Source organism: Numida meleagris, chromosome 11, assembly GCF_002078875.1.
Source record: "Numida meleagris isolate 19003 breed g44 Domestic line chromosome 11, NumMel1.0, whole genome shotgun sequence".
In the NCBI taxonomy this organism is placed as follows: Eukaryota; Metazoa; Chordata; class Aves; order Galliformes; family Numididae; genus Numida; species Numida meleagris.
In genome coordinates this window covers 1,924,334-1,939,892 of record NC_034419.1, presented here as the reverse complement: position 1 = coordinate 1,939,892, position 15,559 = coordinate 1,924,334, and the positions used below count along the sequence as shown (strand labels likewise).

The 15,559-nt window shown below is 38.7% G+C and overlaps 1 protein-coding gene across 9 annotated transcripts in view; it reads right to left on the bottom strand.

The window, feature by feature from the left end:
* Positions 1-15,559, bottom strand: part of DOCK3 (dedicator of cytokinesis 3) — a 209,663-nt gene that overhangs the window by 85,156 nt on the left and 108,948 nt on the right. For all 9 annotated transcript variants that reach the window (XM_021409194.1, XM_021409197.1, XM_021409195.1 and 6 more), the window contains 4 exons: positions 11,937-11,997; positions 9,580-9,727; positions 3,229-3,317; positions 312-437 (listed from right to left, as the gene is read on the bottom strand). In XM_021409194.1, coding sequence (XP_021264869.1) covers positions 312-437; positions 3,229-3,317; positions 9,580-9,727; positions 11,937-11,997 — 424 coding nt within the window. The remainder of the gene's footprint in view (positions 1-311; positions 438-3,228; positions 3,318-9,579; positions 9,728-11,936; positions 11,998-15,559) is intronic.

Here is a 15,559-nt window from a genome sequence, read left to right as displayed (position 1 = left end):
TTAATGCATTTTAAAATAAACATCTTCATGCTTAGTCTACACAAGGGATTTTTAATTGTGGAAAAAGAAATTAAGCAAACTTTCAAGATCAAGATCACCTCCGATACATATGAATATATCAATTTTATTGAGTGTCCTTTGATTAAAATGTTTCAACATGCCTCCCTGAACCTGCAACTGGCATGTCGTGACAAAGAAGATTAACTCCTGTACTTTTAGCCTTCTTTGAGTAAAGTATTTTTTGACAGTTGTCTAAGGAGAACATGAAAAAAACATGACCAATATTTTAAGATTGGAGTTGTTATGTTTACCTGGCATTATGACATCGGGGAAACCCAGCTTCCTGGTAACAGAAACCCCCCTGTTAAAGATCATGGGGTTTTCCCTTCGAACCTGCTCCATGTCACCACGAAGAAGCTGAAGAGATATTATAAGTCCTGAAAAAAGCACAAAAATATTCATTTTTTAGACCTGAGAATTAGACGTCTGAATGTACACGGTGTACAGCTAAAATACTGCTTTGCTCTATGGTTAATTTAATAAAATTTAATACAAATACCCAAACAGAGTTATTTTTTGCCTCGGAGTCACTTAGAAGCGGAATGGAAGAAACAAATCTGCTTTGGGTGATCAGTCAGGAGCGTTATATTATATAAACTACAATGTTTTTAAAGTCAGAATACTTAATTTCAGTAACACATCACAAGTTAAAGTATTTAGCATTATTTCTATACATCATGTACAGAGCATTACTACACATATATGAGCAACATCACTTTACATGAACTATAGTATCACACAACCCTGCAGAACATCCCAGAAGTGCCTTTAATAGCACTTGGTAGCATTAGAAAACCCTCAAAGCTCCTCCGTTCCACTTGATTCTTGACCTGCTTCATATAGGAATGTTGACTTTAATGAAATTCAGTACCTCAACGTATTTCAGGAGAAACAACAGGTGAAAGTGAACTTGGAAAACAAGAGCCAGAAATGCTCAGCAGCCAGCTCTTTCAGTGATCCTTTGTTCAGTGTATCAACCAAATAGCTTCACTAGGAATAACTGCACAGTTAGTCTAACTTCCTTCTCTACTAGCTTTTAATTTAAAGGATATACTACAGCCATAAAATGAGGATAATGTATTGGTAAAGTTAGAAAATGAAGCATTAAAATGCCAGCATTTAAGACCTACCATGGAGACTTAGCCTCATCTGCCAAACATGCAATACCAGCCTCACAAAGCAACGTGAATTACATTCATGTAGTAATTTCTCCATAATCCTTATTCCATTCAGTGCATGACAGTCAGTAGCTCTTTCTGCCCTCTCTGCTCACTGTGTGGAACAACACATGCCAAACGCTGCCTTTTATACGTATTCTTGCATGAACCATCTAAAGTTCTGCTCTTTTCTTATCTCAATATATTGGCTTTGCAAACTGTATTTAGTCATTTTGTTAGACACGCTTTTAGGGAACCGAAAGCACTAGTATCAAGTCCACAAGTAACATATTTAGTAATTAACAAATAGTACCAGAATTGATCTATTATCTGCTGAAGTTAGTCACTAGAAATAATGGAATAGGTAATTTTACAGCGCAGTATTACAGACAGTACCTCTGTGACACCCTCCCACGTGTTACGCTCCAGCAACCTTCTGCCTAGCTACTGCTTCTCCCCAAGAGGTCTGTAGTCTACTCCCCAGTTCTCTTTTCCTATCCAGTCTAACCTCCTGTTTTTTTCTGTTCCTTGCAGCAGATAGGAAGGGCTAATCTTATTCAAGAGCTGCTGAGATAGGGGGAGAACCAACCAGAGCTTGCTTTCAGGGCTCAAATCACAAATATGATTTAAACATTTCTGCACTGTAATGCTCATACCTGAAAAAGAAAGTTTTAGCAGACACCTGGCAGTTGAAATAAACGCAAACAGAAAGTTTTCCAAGTTGTTAACAATTCAGGACAACATTTTAAAGGTAAGTGGTAGACGAACTTCACTGTAATAGGAACAACATGGAAGGAGATCGGCTTTGAATGTTACAAATCCCAAAACTCAAAACTCTTTTACTGGCTTTTTTTGTTGTGTTTAACGTCCGCTGTGTCGTCGTGAGGTGCATATTCCACTACAACATCTGAATATGCAAACAAGTGAAACTAAGGCAATAACAGTGTTTGGACATCAGTGCGCCTGTCTGAATCGTACCCTCACTTAGTAATGCAAAATTACCTGCAACTAAGCAGAACACTGTCTTAATTATGAGTTTCTTTTGGAGTGGAGTAGTAACGACATCCTTAAATCAGTAAACTATTAATGAAGTTAGAAGTGAAAGATGTACATACATTTTCTGTGTTTATCTGTCATTAACCAGGAAAATAAAAATAGATATGAAAGGAGACAAAAACCCTGCCAAGACAGTTACATGTAATGAAACACTCAGTACTGAAACTAGCACAGAGTCTTCATGACAATCAATGTGTAGGTATGAAAATGCCACTTATTTTGGGTGAGTCAGAACTTTCTGGACAGTGAGGTCAGTACCTCAGACAAATTCAATATCTGGTCTTACTCCTGTTCACAAGGATGCACCCTATCCTCAGGAGAGCAACCTTTAGATAGACGTGATACCTGGAACTTTGCAGGGAATACAGGATGAACAGGAAGATTGTTTTCCTCAGGGAAATTCCAGTGAATACATTTCAATCCTTCACTTCCCATGCAGCAAAATCTGGTCACAGTAACCCCAGCCAGAGTCACAAAGACACAACAGAGTTCTGCCAGTGCTGATAGCTGCTGATGCCGTATCGAAGCATGGGCTAGCAGTTTTCACATGCATAGATATACAAGAAATGCAACACACATAAGCTAGTTCTATAGCAGGCCACTAGCTCTCTCCACTGGTGAGATCTTCTGGGATAAACAAACATGACAGATAAAAAGATGAAGGAAACTAAGCATGTTGAAATCACAGCATTATTATTTTCAACTGTATCTGAAAAGGGAAGATATTGAGTATGTATTAGAATTCCTGGTTAAACTGGCAAAGGCAAGGCAGTTTACATCTGTAAACAGAACACAAATTATAGTTAAACAACATTTAAATCATCACAGTAGGTACAGAAATTCAGGTACGTGCAATCTCACATCTCACCAAATTACTCCACTCTACATAACCAGTGGTTTCCTGAAGGAAATCTTCAGCTGTGATTACCAGAGAAGTATAAAAGTAAACACTTACCATAGTTGGAGCTGGGTGCTGTGTATTTGGTGCTGGACTTGCGAATAATATTTTCATGGATCTGACACCATTCATTTTCATTGTTACACCTAAAACAAAAGAACACCGATTCAAGCCGAAAGCTTGACAAGGAAGTCAGCTTTGTTGCAGAACTAACAGGAAAGCTGGTGGGGTTTCAATGCATGAGCAAAACTCTTGTTTTTAAAAGTGAAAAAAAAAAAAAACCAACATTTTCCCAAATAGCAATCTCCCTTTTATGGACACCTTTGAGTCTGCGGTGACATTTCTGTCGTTAAAACAATTGCTTTGTTCTTTGTAACATGATATAATGAAGATTTAGATATCTCTAGCTGAATTCTCTGCACATAGAAAATTGGTTTCAAGTTGAAAGCAACCGCTGCTATATATTATCGTTTTGTGTATCATAAATAACAAAAAAGGTAGATCCAAGAAATAAGAACTAGAACACGGAAGATAAAATAAAGATTTGATTTTTGAGTATCTCCAACATCGACACCAAGCCTTCTGCTTACATACACACTTCACAGAATGCCTTAAACATGACATGGCTCTACCTCCCATGTTGTAGGAAAAGGATATGTATGCTTCTCCATGTATTTCACCTTCTGCAGGAGATTTTTGTAACAATCCTCTCATCTATATGCAATTTTAATAAGCATTAATAGTAAATGGTATTATTTTTCATTTTCAGTTATTTTATGTATCTAAGTCCTCGATACATTTCCAGGATAGAAATTACAATATAACTATCTGTCAACAGATTTATCATTTTTCCACTCAATATTATTTCACTATTAAAAATTCAATTGTTAACATCAGCTTCAATAACACACTGAAATCCTGTGTGCAAATTATAATCTTTTTCAAACAATATCCACGCAATGTAGCTGGCTGCATGGTCCTTGATTAGACAATCAAATTCAAAGCAGCTGGATGTGCATCTACCAAGTCCACCACCTAAAGCAGCGTCTATAAACAAAATCCTTGTAAATATTTCCTGATAATTCTGTCTTTCCTGCTAGGTTATGCAATTAATGGCTCTTCTTCCTGACCAGAAAGGAACAGAGGAACCCTGCTAGCCTCAGCAGAGAACACAGCCGCTGACCCTGCTCCTCCTGCAGCTGCATTAGGAAGGAAACACTCAGCACTCGGTCCTGGGGAAGAAACCGCTCGCATGAGTCAGCAGGAAAGGCTCTCAGGATTGCATTATGGACTGAAATGGGTTCCTGCCAGGTATTATTTGAGAAGGTATTATATGGCAGTCTGGATCAGCAACACTGTTCAGTTTTGGGCTCCCTAATGCAAAAAACAAAAACGTCTCTCTCCTGTGAGAGTCCCGTGGATGGGCAGGGGCTGAGGAAATAGGGATTTTTTGTCCTGGAGAAGACAAGGAAAAGGGAGAACATGATCAGCAGCTCTGCGTTCAAGAAACGTTTAGATGTTGCACTGAGAGACATGTTTTCGTGGGGAAATATTGGTGATAGGTGGACAGTTGGACTGGATGATCCTGGAGGTGTTTTCCAACCTTGGTGATTCTATGGCTCTATGTTTCTTTTTAATACCCACATGCTGTCATTAAGACAACAACCAGGTTCTTCGGTGGGGCTTGGTGAGATGATATAAAGCAACAGGCTTAAACCCCAGTAAGAAACCACAGCTCCTTTCAACTGCAATGATGACTCTCATTTGGCTGAACATTAAAGCTGAATAGCTTTGTTTGCACTAATAACGAGTAAAGCTGTATAACCAATCTGTTGAAGTCACTAAGCTTCCAGGGAAAGAGGAGCCACCAGCGCCTACAGCTTGTTATCACATAACGAAGAGATGCACTAAGAATGCTATAATGTACTTTACACTAGTGTAAGCACAGCTGAAATGGCAATTTTACAAGTATAATAATCTAACTGAAAAACCAAAATGGAACCTTTGTCACAAACAGCTCTACTGGTTAAAAAAGAAGAAAAAAAGTGCATTGATCACGTCTAACTGCCCTTTAAATTCAATCGTTATTCAGAATATTTAAAGCACAAATGAAAGATTTAAAGTTCCCTACAAAGTCAGCAATATTTAACTCAGCAGTAATAGTGAACCTTATTTTTCATGAAGTGCAATCGAATTCAACGACTGAATTAAATTTCTTTCCTATTGACTTCTACCTAAAGGAAACCCCAAACAACAAAGAAACAACAACAACAAAAACGAACAAAAAAACCCTTCAAAAAACTGGTTAGAAGCTTTCAGCTCCTACAAAGAGTCTTGAGAAAGAAGTAAAACTTTGTAAAACTTGCTCCATGCGTAATAATGTTTTAAAATGTTTGCTGATTTCCTCCAAGAGCATACAATGCTGGCAAAATTGGGGTATGAAATGAAACTGCCACTGTGAAGACAACAGAGATTTTTTGGCTGCTGCATTATGGAGCTGAAGAATAGTCCTGGTAAAAGGAATTAAAGCCGCCTAGAAAAAGGGACAGCCAGCAATTTTCTGTAGTGTCAGTATTATCACACCGCATACGGTCAGGAACAGAGACACAACCCCTGCAGCCTGCTGTGGTACACTTACCAATACTCCCAACACACGATTATTATACAAGCAAAAGAAGGAGACAATTTGGAATAAATTAAGCAGGATGGACAAACAGTAATAAAGGAGAAATGGAGAAAAGTTACATCCTCTCTGCTTGCTATCCAAAACGCTGCTAAGGCTGTATTTCTGGCTTGTCGGGTGAGGTTAGACTGGGGCTATCCCACACGAAATCTTAGCTCCCTTCCCATCTCAGCATCCCCCCTTCACTGCAGTGGGGTTGGGCAGCGGACGTCTCAGCTGACCACAGTGACACAGGAGAGAGTGCCTGGGCAGGGTGCACGTGTCCGGCTGCTTCCCGCAGTCGCTCCCCTCACCTTTTTGGATTAGGGATGTTAGGATACATGTCCCTGTCTATTCCTATTCCTCCATCTATAGACTTGTTCGTAAACTTATCTAATATTCAGCTTACTCATCAGGAAAAAAGAAATTCTCTCCACATGCTTTACTCTATCTCCCTTGCCAAGACATGTGAAATCATTTATTCCACTGCAAATAATATTTTCCTTAAAGTAAAAAGGGAACCAACAGGACAAATTCTGTTCCATCCTTCACCCTCACCGCTGATGCTACAGAAAATGTCTAACTTCTGATAACTTTTCAGTTGCTGTATCAGCCTCTGGAGTTGAATTTCAAATAGATTTCGGTCTCCAATGACTTATGCCTGTAAATTAAGCTGGAACAAAGCTGTCCCAAAATCAATGGAGTATAAAGTTAGCTTAAAGCTAGTTTTGTACCAAATAACCGAAGTAAGCTGTATTTCACATTTCCTGAACACAAAGAAGAATATTCCTCCAAGTCTGAAGCTGGCCTGAGAACACTTAGCAGCAATGCATTTTATTGTGTTTTGTTAACATTTTACTTGTCTAAATACCAAATGTATTACCAAACGTATTTCTAGTTTCAATAAGAACTGTCTCCTGAGCCATCCATCATCCCTGCAGGTCGGCTGGTTCTGCAGTAAATCTACCAACTGGAATGTTTGCCATACCACATCAGATCCTGATGTCAAACAGACGGGGACAGAAATGCAGCATACGTCTGTCCAGCTGGGCAAATAGCAACAACTGGATTTCAAAAGGGAAAAGGCAAGATAGCACATTAAGAGGAAAGAAACTTAAGACTTAGTGCTGTTGAAAGAGGGAAACGCACAAAGGACCGAGGAAAAACAGGAGAAAAAAACCCCAAACCATTAAAAAGATAAAACAAAAGTGAAATGAGAAATACATGAAGGTTTTAGGGAAGTGGAAACATCAACACAATAAGGTGCAGTGATCAAAACCACAGAACTGAAGACAGAAATTCACATGAAAGTATGAAATCAAAATATCTTGAAAATATGCGGATTGAGATTTTCATTTTCATCTCACTTTTAAATGTACATTATTAAAAAGAATTACAGAAGTAAACCTTCATGCTTTTACATAATGAGCTTATAGCTAGTGCTGTGGTACTCTATCCTCTTAGTAAGATTATAACATGACTGCAGGATTAACCAACAGCAGATTGTGAGCAAAAAGACTTTTTCAGACATAAATCTTTAACAATAATAAGGCAGACTGGTGAAGTAAATTGATTTTTTCTTCCTGTGCGTGTTGTCTCTTGTGGATCCAGCAATAGACTCAATTTAAATGCCGCGTATTTCTTTCAGCCTCTGTTAGGTTTTCAACTTTTTTTCCAGCTGCTCCCTATGAAAGGTTTTTCTGCCTGTAAGTTTTACCCACATCGTGTACAAAAATAATGCTTCTTACATCTCCTTTAAAAATACAAATACACCTCCCTCCTTACTTCATCTCATGGTGTTTTTGGGTTGGCTTGAGGCATATTAACAATAATAAAAGTGAGTGCAGCAGGTAAGAAAAGTAGTTCAGCACTGTTCAAGCATTCACGTACAATTTCCAGTTCATAAAAGACAAAAATTTGTTATTTCAATTCTTATCTACAAAGCAAGAAAAGTTAGCTTAGCCAAATGAATGTGCAAAGAGAAGATGTAAGCAGACAAACCTGTGAAAACATTCTGTCACAAAGACTAACGGCTATTAACACTGTAAAAGGGATAAGCTGGCACTTTTTGTCTACATCAATATATTCTCCTTTCTGAAGATTTCTGCTGGAGGTTTACAGAGAACACTCCAAAGAGCAGTGGCATAAAAGAACGATGTCCAACACTCCAGTGAATGATAATGGCCATAAAGGATTAGAAGCATCTGATTACGGAGTGGAATTTTGTTATGTGCTCTACATCCTCTCTGAGGAGGCAGTACTGGCTGTCTATGGATGTTAAAAACAAAGAGTTTGGGGAAGCAGAAGAGAAGAACAACAGCTGGTACAAACCTACTTCACCATTTTGGCAGATACAGCTGGTATTCTGGGTGGTCTGCAGGGAATCCATACTAACAGGACACTTCAGGGTAAGTGAAAGAAAAGGAACAGTTCTCTATCCTGCGATTTTTTTTCATGGTAGTATTGAGATTTTGGATGGCTCTTCATGGCTGCATGAATTGATGATTTATCACTAACAAATGGACAAGTCCAGTATTTAACAAATTTTTACTCTCCCATTTTTTCAGCAAATAAGAAGCTAAAGATGCACTAAAAGGGCATCAAAACAGAAATCAGATTCAGAACGCTTCATCACTGTGAACATTCAAAATGTTGCAGTTGCAATATATTAACATATCTCTACAAGTCCTACACTAACAAATTAAATAACCAGAAACCAACAGCTTGAGATAAGCTGAAACTGCATGGCAACAAAATGCCAAATGATCCAGATTCTATTGACGAAGAGATGAAAGAAGTCCATTTTCTTCCCTGCAACTTGACATTTTTGCTACAGTTTTCATAACTGCTGGCAAAACAAGAATGGAAGAGCTGACTCTGAAGGACTTTCTTTGGACAAACTGATTTCAAATGTGGGAAGAATTATTCAATAATCTTTCCCTGAACAGTGAAAGCCATTTTTTTTTCCTTTATAGCTTCCAGTGAATGGCAGATTTTCTGCTGCTGAATGCACTTCTCACAGAATAACAAAGTTCTATTACCCCTCTAATTATGTTATTACTCAGATGGTGGCCATAGACCACAAAATAATGTCATCTGTATCTCAGCCCATCTGCAAAGCAGATCTTGCCAGTATTTCTTTTCATTGACAAGATATTTAAATAATCTCTGCAGTCTCCAGACTGTTGTCTGTGCTCTCTTTATTACGATTATGAGACCACATACACGATTATGAGACACACTGCACAGTAGGAATTGGTAGTTCAAAGTTCAAAATCACAAATAAACAGGAGATAGATTCTTGCTCAGAAAACATCGACTTGTTTGGAGTTTTTTGGTTGCACTCTGTTGATGGCAGTTGTTTTCTAGTTCTTTTGTCATCATGACTGAAAAAAAAATTGCAGATGCTGCTTCTGTAACTATTCCCTTCATCAAGGGTAACAGAAAATAATTCCACATTTTTGAGCTTAACAGATTTTAAATAAGGCACATGAATAAAAGCGCAGCTTTGCGTATCACGTAGATTTGGGCAATATTCAATAATTTCTGAAGCATTTAACACACGCAGAACATCTGTAATAGTATTTATTGCTTTCTATGAGCTTCTGAAACAGCAACTGCCAACAGCACAAGTTTAACTTGTCAATATAAAACAGTAAATGCAGCTTATGGCATCTTGATATTTAGTATCTCTTCAGCATCAATATACAGTCTTCTTAATTCTTTCATTTCTAAGAGTTACTCACGTGTAAACTTTGAGAACAAAATCCTTCTCTTCTTTTATTTCAGAGATTGACTGAAGTACATCCATGATGCTCAACACAGCGCAGCCATAGGGGCGGCGATAATGTAAATGCGGGGGCCCTTTTTTTGAGTCATTTAGCAACATGCGACCTAAAATCAACAGAAATTCAGGATGTTAGACTCTGAAATGCAGCAATTCCATCAATCCTGTTCTGTTATCCCTCTTAGAATGTATACCTACAGTAAATGTCAACTAAATTGCAATCCTCCCTATATTTGTAGCTTCTTTTTCTCCTTTTACTGTTTTTAATTCAGAGGTCCGCTTGGGCCTAGCTGACTCACTGGGCTACTTCAATTAAGGAATGTGAGCTTATTAGCTAACAAAACACTCAAGGACAAAGTGAATGGTGCAATGTCTGGCCATTGTTGATTTGCAGCCTCGCGACACATATCTGCATCCAGCTCAGCTGACTACAAATCATTTCTCAAACGAGACAAGAATATATCTTGCACTCCCCTCTCTGCATCCACACAGTGATCCACTGTGGTCCTTCCATTTTAGTCCACTATTTACACATATTTTCACTTCAAACAATTGTTTTAAGAGAAAGTATTTTATATAGTGTAATTTACCACGTTTGTCTTGGAGCATAAAAGTAGAATTCTGAGATAAGCTGTGCAGTGACTTAACTTCCTATTGGCGGTTTGCTAATAGAGTCAAAAATGCGTAGGCCAGAAAAAATCACTATGATCATCTAAGTCAACTTGTAACACTACACATAGTAATCTGTCCAGCACATCTTGCATCAACGTTAAGAATGTGAACTTAGACTACAGCACAGCTTTAAATAGCTCCACAAGCTCCATTCGATAAATAGCTCAGGTGAAGAAGAGTAATTACAGCTTTCAAGCATTTCATAACACACTGAAGTCAGATAATGGAAAACAGATCCTTCCCACACGTTTGTGACTTTGAAGGCTTTTATTGTCATTCACGGGAAAGTCCAAAGCTATGGCTTCCTTAAGGCATTTAGACATTCTGTACTTCAGACAAGACACCAGTGGCTAGTAATGGTACTTGTGGTGAACTGGCTGGAAAGAAGGTTGAGTATCATTTCATTGCAAACTCTACCAAACCATTTTTCAGCTAAAAGCTGTTCAGAACGATGCTGCTGAAGAGACCGCCGTATTCCTACCTATGCGCTGTTAACATTTGAGGTCTAAATGTCTGTAATAAGTTACATCATATAGGTAAATATTTACTTGCTTATTTCTCAGTGAAAGTACACGCATTCATAATTTAGGACCATTTAACTCCCTGTTACTCACTGATTATATCCTTATTAACTTGAGGTTTTTTCTTATCAAGCACTTTCTGTCTAAAAGTGTTTCTGGCAATGTAATTTACATACCAGAAATCATACAGGCTCTTCACTTAAGCACTCTGCTGGGCTAATACATTCACGTAGCTGTCCATGAACTACTTTGAGCACTCTGCTATACCTAAATTGAACATCTAAATTGAACTTGGATCTTGAACCCTTTCCATTCTTGCTACTTCTATTTTCAAACACAAAAGATGAAGCCTTGCCTTGCCTAAAATAGTCAGAGAAGCCACCTCTAAAAATGGTGACTGCTCAGAAAGATTTAGCAAGGAAAGGCTTTTTTCCATGGGTAGGGTCAGCTCATATTACTAAGCATCCACAGCTCTTTTTTGGTAGTTCTACGTGAGCAGGCAGGGGAAATTAGAAAGAAGCAACTGTATGTTACTGGATGTTGGGCTGCAAGCAGGCAGATGCCACTGCAAATGCTCCTTTTTGGTGTCAGCTCGCAGAAAGAACAATTGACAGATGTGACAGCTTCCCCTATTTTTTTTTTTTTAATAGGCATCTCCTTAAACATAAGTGTGGGTTCTTGGAAGCACCGCGGATTCCTACAGCAGAAAACAGGTCTTCATATCTATTTATCTAACAGTCCCTGTTTCACTAGATATAAATGGCCAGGTACGATATGTCCTGCTCCATAAACTACCCATATATGATAAGCAAAAAGACCTCATGAAATTTTGGAACATTAAACAAAAGTATTTTCAGTTCCCTCCCCCTCCTCCTAAGTGTGATGTTGGACCAAACATTTTGTCTCATGCTGAGAAAAAACACCATTGTTACAGAGCCATCGGTAACTTTTTCACAGGCAGCAACAGATGGTCTCAACGTTAATCTGGGCAGACAGACATGGTCCATAAATGAGTTTTCTAACTCATTAAGTCATTATAATATCAGCTCAGTAAAATAAGTATTTTAAATACTTTTAAAACATTGTCACATATATCTATTTCAATTAATACATCATACTGTACCTATTCGAATTACATGGGCAACTATGTACAAATCTCTCTTCATGTCCTTGCTGCTGAGATCCTAGAAGATTGGAAAAAACAGAGATGATCAAATACAGAACACACTGCACTTCCAAAGCCTGCAAAACTCCCACAAACAATACTAAGGACTACACAGCATGACTCTGCATTCATTTAGCCCCTTCATATTTAAATAACCAGAAGTATTATTATTTCTAACGTACCAGTTTAAAAGCATAGAAAGATTATACTTCATTGGTATAGTCTCTACAAGGAAAAGAAATGAAATACTCTGACTCCACTGACTAGAAATGCGATATCAAAATCACAGCATCAAGTTTTGACAGAGCATTTTGATGCTCTATCAAAACCATCTCAATCGTGCCTGGGACCTATCCGTACAAGCTGACGGGTGCCAAGTTGAGCTAACACAGCTAACCATCTTCGAAATCCAAAAGCAGGGTGGGCTGCACGCAGACTGCTGGCTAGAAAGGCCCTCTGTCCCTTCCAACTCCCAAACTGTGCCCTGGGATTATCTGGGGGATGTGGTAGATGGCAAGGGCCACTCTGACATTGAGTGTGTTATAAACAACAGCCGGGTATCGGAATAACTAAGACATGAACTCAGTTTTAAGATGATACAGTTGTTTAGCGAAATACAAGACACCTTAAGATGTTCTCAAAGTTATTTTAGGGCAAGAGACTATACAGACATATGAAAACACTGAAAATTCCATTCAACTTCTCAAAATGAGCTTCAAGAAAATCCAGCGAATGGGAAAAGGAGAACCTATGGAAGAGCAAAAGGAGAGCTGAAGCTGACAAGAAAGAAGAAAAAAGAACATTATTGATCCTGACAAATCCTTTCAAGTAGAGAAAATAAATGAAGAAGATAGGCATAGAGTACTTGTCAATAATTCACTACTGCAGCACTCTGCATTCACATTAGAAAGTGCCCTCGATGCTCTGTATTTGTTTCTGATAATTTCATAGACAGTGATCAACCACAACACTCTCCCCCATGTTTTTTTATTTTTTATTTTTTTTGCACCAAGGAGCCGACAAATGTCTCTTCCTGAAAGCATTACTGCTGTTCCACGTGTTTTCCTTGTATGACTAAATCCAAGAGAAGAAGATTTCAAACAGATCCCGTGTGCTCTGAAAATCTTCACTGATGTTCTACATTCTGATGCAAAGAGGCTCCTCGTTGCTCTACAGCAGCAGCTGTCGCCTCTCTGCTCCACTACATGCTGTCACCTCCTTGTCCTGCACTGGCTTATGCCACACAGCATCCAGACCCTCCCCAGACATAACAGGCACCGCTGCAGATGCTTCTGAGGAAAGAGGAACTGTCAGCAGGAACCTCAGACTGATAAATGCACTCTAAGATGGTGGCAGAGGGAGCGGAGCATGTGGAAAGAAAGATCCAAAGAGAAACTTCAAAGCTCGGTTACCACTGTTCACTTGGCTCCTCTCCTTGTGCTGAAGCAGTGCTCATCACCTCACATCGTTTTAAGACAAAACACAGCCTTCATGCGATGCTTACAATATAATGCTTCTAAGACACTTCTAGGGCTTTTAATATGACTTTAAGAACAACTTTATTGAGTCTACATGGTCATGCTTCTCTTCTCTCTCCTCTTCTCTTCCTTTCCCTTTCCCTCCATTTCTGTTGATTAATGGTACCTACCCCAGCCATAACAGCTCCTGCCAAGCTGTTCTGTGGGGTGGGCAGAACAGCGCTGGTAGATTTGGCTATGCTCAAACACAGCTCACCCTTCTAATAATCTATTTTTTGGAAAGTAGAATGCAAGAATCAGTGGGAAAAATCTCAGTAACATTCAAATCAAACCTTTTTTCTTAAAACAAAATAAAAAACCCAACAACAAAACCTAAGCAGTATTAAGATCACTATAAAAGGAAAACATGCAATTTTTGAAACTGCAGACAGCATGAGTCTGATCCACTTTAGTGAATTAAAAATCATGCTTTGCAGGACCCTAAAATATTAACTTTAATTCACACACTAGGTTTCTTTCCTCTGTGACATAAGAAACCGAATCTCAACAACTGAGATTATGACAGCAATGCACATAAACACTGAATGTTAGATTTTAGTGACATTCCTATATACAGCACAATAAAATCCAAGGCATAAGGAGAACTTATTTTAAGAGAAGTTTCAGCTCCCTTCAAACAGCACTGTATAGCGAATTACAGCAGGCACGTAATAAATTCATGGCTGTGTCTTCTGACTCCATTTAAAAGCAGCACTCTCTGGGCAGCACATGCATTGAGTTGCAAATACACTGCTTGGTGTGCTCCCCAGCTACCAGCTCATGTCTCTCTGCAGCCAAAGAATCAAGCTATTAAATCTTCCATAATGTTTTTCTCCTCAAGTCTATTTTGCTGCTGCAAGAAGAGAACATACTTTCGAGGCTTTCTTCGCCACCGACCACCCCAACATAGCATATGGCACGCTTTATCTTGTGTGTCTTGGAGAAACTGAAGCTCTGTGATAAGAAGGGATGGGACATAGCTTTAATCTCAGCACTGCCAGGCAATATACTTCAATAAATAAAAATAAAGAAGGGAGGTGACGGTTAATACTGATAGTAGTAGTAGATGTTTCTGTGAAAATATCTGTGATTCAACACGAAGATTTTTGTTACAATATAAGATTACCAATTCTAATTAGCAGCATCCCACATAACTACTTTTTCTAAGGGTAGCTGTCAAAATATCAGAAAACAGAAGGGCGTGCACATATTGATGGGTTCACACATTGGTCGTTTCTCAGTTTCACAAAAACTAGACTGCATCACAGTCAGAGACAAAAAACTGCGGGCACAGATGGCCCCGCGTTCCATTTCTGTACAGCAGAGGCTTTTTACAAAGGGAGAAATTCTTACTGTGTCACAGACCCCACAATCCAAAATCCCCCCCCTCCGAGGAAGTCTTCACATGATTTCTTCGGAAAGAATCCACGTACACAGCTTAGGCCTCCAGAAGAGGAGCAGCTACATTTATTTTTTGGTTACGGGCAATATAATTAAATCTAATTCCAGCACTGTGCTCTGAGCACAGCGTCCACAAGGAGTTTATTTCCCACATCCTCCCAACCATTTAAAATGACTCTGGCAGATAATCAAAATAATCTCACAATAATCCTAACTGCAAAGCTGTTTAGAAAATCACTAGTAAGGAAAGTTTTCCATATCAGGTACGGAGAAGAATTACTCTCTAACAGCAGTTAATTCTTTGCAATGTTAGTCACTATAAAGACCTGACTGTGTGTTCAAGCAACAACCAACCAAACAAAAAAAGCCAAAACAACAACAACAAAAAACCCAACACAGCGAGATCAAGGATATCTGACTGCAATTAATTAAATAGAGATTCAAATAGCTCCATGAAATTGAGTTGCCACAGAGAGCAAGGTATTTAACCAAAAAAAGAAAACTCATGCTGCGTAGTTACATTTTAATTCAGATCTGAAGTGTGACTAGCCTGAAATTCAATTGAGCAAGCTTTAACCTTCGGAGGAAGCAGTTTCTCACCTTTGGTGTGACATGACAACAGATCCAAGACCTAAGGTGAAATCTTACCCAAGGCGATGGCTG